This window comes from Bos indicus, chromosome X (assembly GCF_029378745.1).
Source record: "Bos indicus isolate NIAB-ARS_2022 breed Sahiwal x Tharparkar chromosome X, NIAB-ARS_B.indTharparkar_mat_pri_1.0, whole genome shotgun sequence".
Classification (NCBI taxonomy): domain Eukaryota; kingdom Metazoa; phylum Chordata; class Mammalia; order Artiodactyla; family Bovidae; genus Bos; species Bos indicus.
Window position 1 is genome coordinate 36,849,343 of NC_091789.1, and position 12,814 is coordinate 36,862,156.

The window sequence follows — 12,814 nt, forward strand, 5'->3', positions numbered from 1 at the left end:
AGGGACCCAAGGTTTGCATTTGGATATTTTGCAAGTCAGTTCAGGTTGCAGACATTTGGGGAAGACAAGGGAACACTGACAACAGGCTAACGCTTAGAAGCTTGCTAAGATTGGTACCAGCCTTTTCAGGATTTTCATATTCTTTCCTGCTTTTCTATCTGTGAAAATCTTATCCTTCCTACAAGGCCCAGGCATAAATCACTTCCCTAACTCTTTTCCTGAATTCATGTTCCCACCCCAACCACAAGAGCTATTTCTCCTATTGCTATAGGAAGAAAGATATGAGGATTTCATATCTTGGCTGAAAATGTCACTAAGCTTTACCGTTATCCAAACTGAGACTGGAAGCCCACTTCTTTCCAGAAGGCCTCTTACTGAGAGATTTCTGCACCTGCTCTCAATTTGTGAGTTGTACAAACAAGAAGGCACAGCTCTCCTAGGCTTGACTACCTTGAGTGTTTAACTCATTTACACTCTATATGGTGTGTGGACCACATAGCCTCTGCGTCCTGTACTGTATGGTCACAGTGCACAGTGCTCCTAGGAAAGATGATCTAATGCTAACACTGTCCTTTCCATGGGAAAGATAATTTAGGAGGGTATTTGAGGCTTCGTGGTGTTCACAGTGTTATGCAGCAGTCCATGATGTTGCCCTACCACTGTGATGGCTAATTTTATGTGCCAACTTGATTGGTCATGGAGCGTCCAAATTAAACATCATTTCTGGTTGTATTGTGAGGGTGTTTCTGGATGAGATGAGCATTTGAATTGATGACTTAATAAAATAGAAGGCCTTCCCCAATGTGGGTAGGCATCATCCAATCTGTTGAGGGCCCAAATGGAATAAAAAGCAGAGAAAGGAAGAATTCTTCTCTATTTTTCCTATCTTGCTGCTTGAGATAGAACATTTCTCCTCATTTTCTCCTTCCTTTCAACTAGGATTCACACCACCAGCCTCCCTGGTTCACAGGCCTTCAGACTGGGACTGAATTATACCACTGGCTTTCCTGGCTTTATACCTTGTAGGCAGGACACTGTGGAATTTCTCAGCCTCCATAAATAGGGAACTAAACTCCTCAAGATAAATTTCCTTTACATATATATATGTGTGTGTGTGTGTGTGTGTGTGTGTGTGTGTGTGTGTGTATGAACTTCCTTCATAGCTCAGTTGGTAGAGAATCTGCCAGCAATGGAGAAGACCCAGGTTTGATTCCTGGATCAGGAAGATCCCCTGGAGAAGGAAATGGCAACCCACTCCAGTATTCTTGCCTGGAGAATCCCATGGGCATAGGAGCCTAGTGGGCTATAGTCCATGGGGTCACAAGAGTCGGACACGACTTAGTGACTAAACCAACAGCCAATATATATAGATAGATGTAGATATAAAGTGTCTCTTATCGGTTTTGTTTCCTTGAATAACTCTAATAAACCTGGAACATTGCAGCCAGCTGCAGCTGTTAGACTTGGCTTCATAGTCCTCAAATAGAACTCAGAAGAAACAGCAAAATCAAATATATGAAAATTAGTTCAAGACTATGGGTGAGGAAACTAAGATACCAGAAACAAACAGCCAGATATTGGCCCAGAGGGGTTTCTTTTCCACTAGATTAACTGCTCCTTTGCAAGCCCAGAGAAAGCTTACAGGTGAGCTCTTGTAGAACTGGGGTTGTTAGATGAGACTCTGACAAAGATCCAGAGGGCAGGAGAGTTTTGCAGGCTTTGTTCAGTAATCAGTAAGTATGATTAATCCACTTAGGGGGGGAAGACAAGCAAGACTGGGGCCATTGATGTGAATCCTGCCCCAGGATCTGCCAGGTCTTTCCCATGTGTTACTATGCTTGTCCCTCTGACTGGCATCAGCAGATGGATACATGCTGGACCCTCTCAATCCCCGGCATACAATGACCACTACCACACAGGTCCTATCTTTCAGATCACCAGTGTCTCCTTGATCTGTGGTCACCATTCATTCTTTTTATTTTATTTTTCTCTTGCCTAACTGTGCAGCTTATGGGTTCTTAGTTTTCTGACCAGGGACCGAACCTGGGCCCACAGCAGTGAAAGCACTGAGTTTTAACCACTGGACCACCAGGAACGTCCTGCCTTTCATTCTCGTCTCATTTATATTTCATTCCACGTTCATGGTCTGTCTGAAGAAAATAACGTTTTACCTACTGTGTACAGTACATGGGCTTGAGGTATGCTCTTGGGATTCATACCACAGTTATTCCTCCTATCAGCTGAATATCCTTCATTGTTTTGTGCCTCAGTTTCCTAATCAGTCCTGGGCTTCCCTGGTGGCTCAGACATTAAAGCGTCTGCCTGCAATGCAGGAGGCCCAGGTTCGATTTCTGGGTTGGGAAGATCCCCTGGAGAAGGAAATGGCAATCCACTCCAGCACTCTTGCCTGGAAAATCCCATGGATGGAGGAGCCTGATAGGCTACAGTCCATGGTGTTGCAAAGAGTCAGACATGACTGAATGACTTCACTTCACTTTCCTAATCAGTAGAGTGAGGATCCTAATAAAAACTATGTAATCAGGCTGCCATGACCCTTAGTGAGTTCATAAAAAGCATTTAGACCAGTGACTAACACACACTAAGCTTTCATGTAAGGACAACTAAGACTGTCACCTTATCACTATGCATGTCTCTGGTCAAATACAACCTCCTTTCTGGAGACATTCCCATGCTAGATCCACCAACACTAATCTACTTTCTCTGATTCTTTTTCTACTTATAATTCATGTGACATAATCCACATCTTACAACATATTGGCCAGTTTGCCAGTTGTTTTGTTCCACAATTATCACTTTCACCTATGCTAATGTCTTTGTTGACTTATTAACTTTTGCATGTCTTCATCTATATGTCTTGTTCTTAAAACTTTTACCATAAGTTTCCAATTCATCAGCTTAGTAGCTCAGTCTCTCCTGGTATAATATAGCTCAATATACAGCACAATACATATGAAGATTCAGTAACACATATGGGGACACTGAAATAGTACCTTTCATTAGGAGAGCCCTCATGATATTTGATTTTCCCTGTGAGAATTTCATAAACTCTCTTGTCCACTCATTGGTTTTACCAGAAGGCACAATGTGGGTGGTGCCCTGATAAGAGGAATTGGCAAAAATGTACTGAAGATTTGGTTCACTGTATCAGGCCCATCTGTCAAGAAAAGATGCACCAGGCTGAACTGTGTGTTGTAGAAGAGTTGATGTGGAACATGAGCAAGAAAGGAGGCAGTTTAAAGGATTAAGGAGGAGCAAGTGCCCAGGAGCAGGAATGTGAAAGAACATGACCTTCTCAGGGAAGAACACATATTCTGGCCTCATGGGAGAAGAGAGTTAATGATATAAACTGCAAAAGATAAAGGGAAAAAGATAAGTGGCCCATAACAAGGACACATGGGTTGGATGTGGTAAACTCCATTAAGATCCAATTTGCTGTTCAAATCTACCATTTGGGTAGATTTGGGTACCATTTGGGTGTCAGTGTGCAGAACAGATCAAAACAGAGGGTCAGCAGAAAAAGGGAGACTGAGAACCCATCGTGGCCTCGCTCAAACATCATGTGAGTCTTGCACGTGCACGAGCCCACCGTTTCTGCTGCCACGTGGAACAGGGTTGTGGATGTGGGTGCCGAAGGCCAGGACAATGGCATAGCCAGACAGGCAGTGTACCCAATCATCAACCACATGTTGGACCAGGTCAACGCCTGCCTGGACCACCAGGAAGAGAGGAATGACCACTTCCCTGGTTGCCTCCAAGAGTGCTTGAATCCAACTGGCAGGCCATCTTGAGATCCAACAGCTGCTCAGGGAGGCCCCAAGTGATTGGCAGCCCCTAGTGGAGCCCTCCTAGGGCCCCCGAGTCAGGCCTCTACCCTGCCTGCCTGGATGAGCCAGGGTCTAGCCTGAGCCTTCACCACCTAGCTTAGGACTGGCCTCCAGATGTCCTAGGGGATCTACCTGCCTAGGTCATCCTCCTGCTACTTCCCTTTTGCATGTTTGGCACGCCCCCACCTCCTGGCATCCCCTCCTGTGGTCAGATGTTGGCCTGTGACCCACCCAACTTGCCTCTCTGCCCAAATCCTGGATGCTCTTCACTCTGCCCAGGCCTTGAGTGTCCCCACTGAACTGGTCTCCATCAGCATGCACGTGCACACACACAGACACACATACACACACACACACACAAACAAGTCATTTACATTCTCAACTTTATATAATATGTGCAAACCTCCTACAAAAGATGTCTCCTAAACTTAATCCACCCACGAATGGAATAAAAGTACCTGTTTTCCTGCATTCTGAATGTTAGATTTCCCAGCCATCATTGTACATCTTATCGGGGAAAGCCATGTCTTGATTTCTCTGGTTTGTATGTGTTTGAATAATATTTGAGGGCAGACTGAATAACATTTGAGTGAAAATGATATTAAATGTTCACTACACTTCTGTAACTATCCTCTGTAGATTGTCTGATCAAGACCTTGGCCCATCTATCAGTTGGTCAGTGTGAGAGTGTCCCTGGTAAACCCAGACATGTGCCTGGTTTCTGAACTGATGGCATTCTGGCTGAGGACTGTGCCCTTAACCTGTGAAGTTCAGCCTAAATATGGATAGTTAATGTCAGAGTTGCCACCCTCCTTTTTCCCCTCATTTGATGGGTTCCATGCTGCCAAAAGCATAGGGCTGGGCCAGGGTGTAGAAATTGTGGTGGGTCATTTTCTGGGACTTGGGTCAGTCACCGAGTAAACCGAACATCTGGAAGTGTAATGGCTGCCCAAAGTTGACCCAGTTCACTTGTATGAATCAGCAGAGAAACTCAGACCACACATAGCAGGAACCGGACCTTCTTGTCTGTGACACTGTGGCAAGAGACTAGGATGCAATTGTAGCCTGTGTCCCTAGCTTGTATCCCTGGGATACAGATAGATGGATAGATCAATCGCTGGAGGGATATAGAAACAGAAAAAAAAAAAAAAAAAAAGGGAGAGAGGAGGAAGGCTGAGAGGACACCAGCACAGGAAGCAAGGCACAGACTAGCTTGCATTTGCTTGTGTCTGGAGGAGACTTGTGCCCTAGGGCCTTCCAAGATATTCACAGCCTCTCCAGTCTGAGTCCACCCTTGCTGCAGGCCTCACCAGAATCCCTGAATGCCTGGAGAACCATCCTTAATGACATGAGATGACCACCAGTCACTCCCAAAATCTTGGCAGAAAGGTGCTCCATGCCTTTCTAGTCTTGGCATACCTGGGGTGGGAGAAAGAACCAGAACAAAAAGCAGAAAAGGAACCCAGTATGGGTAGGCCCCTACTCATCCCTTTTTCCTATAGGATTCCTGTCACCCAGTCATTCATCTCCAAGTTGACACCACATTTAAGGAAAAAGGAGGGTAGAAGGAGGCAGGGACCCCCTGCTCTGAGTCTGTGTGTGGTGGTGGTGGTGGGGTTGATGGGGGAGGGGAACACTGAGTGTTACTGATTTAAGAGATTCTTGATCACCAAAATAACAGAGTTCCAAAAGTGCACACATGGTCCAGGAGTTATGTCAACTGCTACATGCACATGCCTGTGCAGTGAGACCCTACTCCTTAGTGCCAGGATAGCCAGTGTTTTGCATAGATGCTCTTTCAGCATCATATTTATCCCCACAGCAATAGTTATGAGGGAGACACATATAGCCTGGCCAATAAAGCACCCTCAATAAATGGAAAAAATTATGCACACTCCTCTCAAGTCTTCCCCAGGTCCAAAATCCCTTGTTCTACAAAACACAAAAAAATTGTCAATTGATTATTTAATTAATACCTGCCAATCCTGTATTCAGAGTACAGATGAGAAGAGGGACCCGCCCCCCCACCCCTGCAATCTCAGCCTATTTCTCTCCCAGCTGCTGACTTGGACTTGCATAGCTAAGTCGGGTAGCTCACGTCTTAATGGATAAGTCATTCTTTAACATGCTGCTGCTGCTGCTGCTGCAGTAGGTCATAATACTGAGATAAATAAGTAAATTCCAGCTGTGATGACAGTACAGAGGATTTCTACAACCTTATCCTGAGGAACCCCTTGGGCAGGAGGTGACATGCTGCAGCTTTGGGGGACCCCTAGACCGGGGTGGGAAGAGGTGAGTTTGCTGAGAGCCACAGCCTTTAAGATCTTTATGAATAATCTGGGAGAGACCCGAGCCCACCACTCAGCGGGCACATCTTCAATCAGGACAGACCATAACAGTCTTGCTTTCTTTTCCCCAGGAGGACGATTTCAGTGAACACAAGGTTTTAACGACCTCCCTCCGCCCTCCCTGCCTCAGCCGTCTTTGCGCCCAATGTGCCGCCACACACTCTACTGCCGCATTAGCCATGTGGGTGCAGGAGCCCACTTGTCTGGAGGCCACGTGGAACAGGGTGTGCCTATGGATATCCACACGGAAGGCAAAGACAACGACTTCACCCGAGAAGCAGTACAGGCAGCCATCAACTCCATGTTGGGCCAGGTCAACACCTGCCTGTACCACCTGGAGGAGTGGAATGACCACCTCCCTGAACGCCTCCAGGAGTGCTTGAATCTAACTGGCAGATACATCTTGAGTTCCAGCAGCTGCTCAGGGAGGCCCCAAGGGATTGGCAGCCCCTAGTGGAGCCCTCCAAGGGCCCCGGGGCCAGGCCTCAACCCTGTCTGCGTGAGCCAGGCTCTGGCCTGAGCCCTTCATCACCTGGCTTAGGACTGGCTTCCAGATGTCCTGGGGGATCTGCCTGCATGGACCATCCTTCTGGTTCTTCCCTTTGAGGGCCTGGCATAACCCCACCTCCAGGCATCCCTACCTGGGGTCAGGTGTGGGCCTGTGGCCCACCCAACTTGCCTGCCTGCCCAACTCCTGGATGCTCCCCCCTCTGCCTAGTTTCATTAGGCAGATTGAGAGTTATCTTAACGTTCTCTGGAATTAGTATTCCTGCACCATGCTGTCAATTGAATGGCTATTTCATAAAATGTTGTCTGCAGGCTGCTCTACAAAGGGTTTGTAAATTTACTATTAGAAATTTTATACAATGTGTGTAGAGTTTTTTTTTTTTTTTTTTAAGCACAAAACAATTCTGCCATTCAGTTACCTTTTTGATTCTGTCCATTCATACTCTGGTAATGAGTGTTACATATTGAAAAATCCCTAATACTCAAGGGACTGGATTCTAATACAAAATGGACCAGGAACTTATTGTGTGCGTCCAGATTTTTGTTCCCATTACTTCTGATGTTCTCCAGAACCATGCTGGGCCAGTCCTCGTATCCTTACCCTTAGCAGGAGTAGGAGATACCCCCCCTCCCCCACCATACAATATCCAGGCATGTATCTGTCATCCTCATGAAGTGGCCAGAAGGATCACTTCACCTAGGAAGATGTCAGATTACCTACCATCCTTCTTACCTTAACAAAGGGAGAACTTCAATTCTGGCCTGGAGATCCCTCACCTTGCCACCCCACACCATCATCAATGCCCCAGATTACTGAGCCCAGAGTCCAACTCCGTACCTGATGTGATGCACACACAGAGCCACATCTTTATCAATCATGCTTGGAGTTATCACAAATAATAACATCTACAAGTGGGAGCTTTTCCATCATACACATTTTATTGAGAAACAAAATTTTACAAATTGAAAATATTTTACACAATTTTCTATTCCCCTCTGACAGAGTAGAACAGTACAACTTCCACTTGCCAAGACTGATGCGATCAGCATAGCAACTGAAACCATCTGTAAACAAGGCCACTGGTTATATTCCCTACTGCAAATGACCACAGAGAACTCGCCACAAGGGCACAGGTATTGGTAAAATATAAGCGAGCTGGAGGGTGAACAATGGCTCCTACTTATTCCTTTTCCTTGCAGTACCTTTGGCACAAGTTCCACTGAAGGAAGTTCCCTGTGGCCTGAGTTTGGCCAGGGTGGGACAATCACAATTTGCAGGGGACAGACACCTGGGGGGACGTGGTATCTCATGTTAGGATATTGGAGGGCAAATACAAAGTGACATAAGAAAAAAGGTTTAATTATCCCCATTGTAAAGTGAGAGCACGCTTTCACCCCTCCATTTGCTTTAGAAGGTTTACTTTAGAAAACTTGTCAGTTCTTTCTCTGCCTCTTTGCAATATGTGGAAATCGTTTTAAAAAGCACAATAAACCTCTTGGTAATTTGACAACCCAGGAATGCTCCTTTAAGGACCTGGAAGCAAAAATCCTTGCAGAGGGGGAGAACTAGGTAAAGAGGGAACAACTTAAGCAGTTGAAACCAGAAACTGCTAGACCTTCTGGACAATCAAAAAAATGACCATCAAAGCAGTGCACCAGAGTCAATAAAGCTGCAGGACAAGATCATGAAAAGGTGAGGGCAGGCAGCATCTCAGGAGGATTACAGCTTCCTCAGAAGCAAGAGGTGTTCCTTCTCAGAACTCCCTCATGTTATGTCATTGTGCAACAGTATAAAACGTTATAAACAACGTTAAACGGTGCACAGAAAGAGAAGTGGTAGCAAGGGGAAGGGTTTCTTATCTCTCCTTGCTATTCTTTGGAACTCTGCATTCAAATGGGCATATCTTTCCTTTTCTCCTTTGCCTTTAGCTTCTCTTTTCTCAGCTATTTTAAGGCCCCTTCAGAGAACCATTTTAGCTTTTTGCATTTCTTTTACTTGGAGATGATCTTGGTCACTGACTCCTGTACAATCTCATGAACCTCGATACTTATTGAGGTATTGTTCTCCAAAATATACAAACAGCTCATGTAGGCCAGTATAAAAACAAAACAAAACAAAACTCAATAAAAAAACAGGCAGATCTAAATAGACATTTTTTTCCAAATAAGACATGCAGATGGCCAAAAAACACATGAAAAGATGCTCAACATCACTAATTATTTGAGAAATTCACATCAAAACTAAATTGAGGTATTACTTCACATCAGTCAGAAGAGTCATCATCCAAAAATCTACAAACAATAATTTCTGGAGAGTGTGTGCAGAAAAGGTAACCTTCTTGCACTGTCAGTCGGCATGTAAACTGGTAGAGCCACTATGGTGAACCACTGTTTTAGTGGTTTTAAAACTAAAAAAAAAAAAGAATTACCATATGACCCAGCACCTCACTGGTGGGCATATTCCTGGAGAAAACCTTAATTCCAAAAGATACATGCACTCCAATCTTCATTGCAACACTCTTTACCATAGCCAAGATATTCAACATTTTTTAATCATAGCAAAAATGGAAAAAAAAAAAGAAAAAATATTGAAGCAAACAGTCTCTAATCATGGGATCCAATTACTAGGTATTTGTAAAAGTAAATGCTTAAAGATAATCAAACAAAGCAAGAATCAAGTATCAAAACCAAATTGTATGTCAGCATTCAAATAACAGAAAAGGTGATTTTATACTAAAGGAAGAAGCATGCCCTCATCTTCCCATCACAGGAACTCGGAATTCTGAGCCAATGGTAAAGTGAGATCATGGGTGATTTTTTTTTTCTTTCTTTGTATTTTTCTGGCAACTTTATGTTTTCTGTTATGAGCATGTATCAATTTTTAATAAAGCTATACAGTATCTGTTCCAACATGTGTAGAATACATCTGGATTCTATAAATTACATTGATAAGTATTCTTCTGTTTCTCCACGAGAGGGCGGCAAAAGCACAGTAAATATTTATTCATACACATATATATGCGAGAATACATCTGGATTTTATTAATTGCAATCATAAGCATTCTTCTATTTCTCCACTAGAGGGCAGCATAAGCACAATAAATATTTATTCTAACCCATGTATCTCTGGAGAGTCCCTTGGACTGCAAGGAGCTCAAACCAGTCAATCCTAAATAAATCAGTCCTGAATATTCATTTAAAGGACTGATGCTGAAGCTGAAACTTCAATTCTTTGGCTACCTGATGTGAAGAATTGACTCACTGGAAAAGACTGATGCTGGGAAATACTGAAGGCAGGAGGAGAAGGGGAAGACAGAGGATGAGATGGTTGGATGGCATCACTCACTTGATGGACCTGAGTTTGAGCAAGCTCTGGGAGTTGGTGATGGATAGGGAAGTCTGGCATGCTACAGTTCATGGGGTCGCAAAGAGTCAGACACGACTGAGCGACTGAACTGAACTGACTGATATATGTGTATATATATATATATATATATATATATATGTAATCCTAATACAGCCTCAAAATGGACATACTATACCAACAGTGGTATACTAAACACATTTTAATAATATATTCGTAAAAATAACCACAGATTAATATCCCTATGAATGGTTAAAAAGATCCAAGAATCTGTACAGCTACAACAATAAGGCCATTTGAGGCAATATGCATGGACCGAGAGATGATCATCCTAAGAGAAGTGAGTCACACATAGAAAGACAAACACCAAATATCACTTAAATGTGAAATCAAAGATATGACACACATGAATATATGTATGAAACAGAAACACACTCTTGGACATAGAGAACAGACTTGTGGCTTCCAAGGCAGAGAGCATTGGGGGAGGGATGGAGGAAGAAACTGGGTTTAAGAGATATAAACTAGAGTATATGGAATGGATAGACAAGTTCCTACTGTAGAGCACAGAGAACTATATTCAGTATCCTATGATAAATCATAATGGAAAAGAATATATATATGGGACTTCCCTGGCTGTCCAGTGGTTAAGATTCCACATTTCCACATGAGGGAATGCACATTCAATCCCTGGTCAGGGAACTAATTCCACATGCTGCACAGTGTATACAAAAAAAAGAAAGAAAGAAAGAAAAAGACTAAATAAAAGAATGTACACACATACACAATATATATACAAATGTATGTGTATAACCGAATCACTTTGCTGTAAAGAAGAAATTAACACATTGTAAATCAACTATACTTCAATTAAAAAGTAACATGGAGTCAGGAGGCGGTCGGATTCTGGCCGAAGTGGCTCTGTTACCTGGGAGAGCTGAAGGAGTGTACACAGAGGTACTGTGCCAGCGCCCTGGACCGGAGATCTACACAATCTAAACATTAAACAGAACAGTCGCTTCAAATCCCTGAGAATTTCAGAATGACTGACACTTCTGAAGCTGTTCCAAATTTTGAAGAGATGTTTGCCAGTAGATTCACAGAAGATGACAAAGAATACCAAGAATACTTAAAACGCCCTCCTGAGTCCCCTCCGATTGTTGAGGAATGGAATAGCAGAGCTGGTGGCAGCCTGAGAAATAGAGGCAATCGGTTGCAAGATAACAGACAGTTTAGAGGTAGGGATAGCAGACGGGGGTGGCCAAGTGACAATCGATCCAATCAATGGCATGGACGATCCTGGGGTAACAATTACCCGCAGCACAGACAAGAACCTTACTACCCCCATCAATATGGACACTATGGTTACAACCAAAGGCCTCCCTATGGCTACTACTGATAGAAGTGTCACCAACTTTTAGTAAAATTATTTACTCTGTTAACATGACAAAAGTTTACATTGTGTCTTTTGTTGGTCATAGTTTTACATCTGATTGTAGAAAATGGATTGTTAATTTTTTGGAACTTGGGACTTTTAAAAAATTTGCTCTTACTGGAGAGACATGATGGTTGCTGGAAATAAATACTCCCCTAAAAAGGTTGTGGGTTATATTGCTTGACTTCTACCTCAGATTCATCTTTGTTTCATGACTTAATAGTGTTTTGAATGTTGTATATAATTTTCCTTGTTAGACCTTCAGGAGTTGTCTTTGTTTTACACAGAAATAAAAATTTTATGTAGAAAATGCTTGCTTTTAATTTGTAAGATGAAATATCCCTACGCTCAGATGTGTGCATTCCTCAAATTTTACACAGGGAGTACAGTCGGCTCCTAAATGCACCACTATGCCTACTTATGATGTGTTGTACCCAGTAGTAATTGAAAGGTAAAACAACTGCAGTATATTTCATTTGGCTTTTGTTGTTATGTGAATGTGGAACTTTGTAGTTACTCTATAGGTATGAGTCATCTTCACAATCATTTTGGTCTCTTTTTAGAGGGATATCAAGAATAAAGCTATAAACTCAGGAAGGAAAAAAAAAAAAAGTAACATGACTGGGGAAAAAAAGATTGGTATATTTCATTGTATGTAAAGTTTATATCCAAAGAAAATTGCTGTAAACAAACACAGCTCACTATTTAATGGCAGGCTTGCTGAAATACTTAAGGAGACACACACTGATGTCTGCAATTTACCAGAAAATGCAACAAGGAAAAAGATCGAGTGTTGATTGGAAATAGGGATGGACAAATGGATAGATAGGTCACAAAGGAAGTATTGTAAAATGGTTACAAAACCAGAACCCTATATATGCTGTCTACAAGAGACCCACCTCAAACCAAGGGACACATACAAAGTGAAAGTGAAGGGCTGGAAAAGGATATTTCATGCAAATGGAAACCAAGAGAAAGCAGTTCAATTCAGTTCAGTCACTCAGTCGTGTCCAACTCTTCGTGACCCCATGAATCACAGCACGCCAGGCCTCCCTATCCATCATCAACTCCCAGAGTTCACTCAGACTCACGTCCATCGAGTCAGTGATGCCATCCAGCCATCTCATCCTCTGTCGTCCCCTTCTCCTCCTGCCCCCAATCCCTCCCAGCATCAGAGTCTTTTCCAAAGAGTCAACTCTTCGCATGAGGTGGCCAAAGTACTGGAGTTTCAGCTTTAGCATCATTCCTTCCAGAGAAATCCCAGGGCTGATCTCCCTCAGAATGGACTGGTTGGATCTCCTTGCAGTCCAAGGGA

General features: G+C 43.2%; 1 protein-coding gene and 1 pseudogene across 1 annotated transcript; both read left to right on the top strand.

The window, feature by feature from the left end:
• The first annotated feature begins 6,338 nt into the window (after positions 1–6,338).
• On the top strand, positions 6,339–6,799 carry LOC139181484 (bublin coiled-coil protein pseudogene; annotated as a pseudogene).
• A 4,138-nt stretch (positions 6,800–10,937) lies between these two features.
• LOC139180887 (RNA guanine-N7 methyltransferase-activating subunit-like protein) lies at positions 10,938–11,809 on the top strand. Its single transcript, XM_070783472.1, has one exon. It carries the CDS (start codon positions 11,107–11,109, stop codon positions 11,461–11,463), a length of 357 nt encoding a protein of 118 aa, XP_070639573.1. The 5' UTR covers positions 10,938–11,106; the 3' UTR covers positions 11,464–11,809.
• Positions 11,810–12,814: the final 1,005 nt, after the last annotated feature.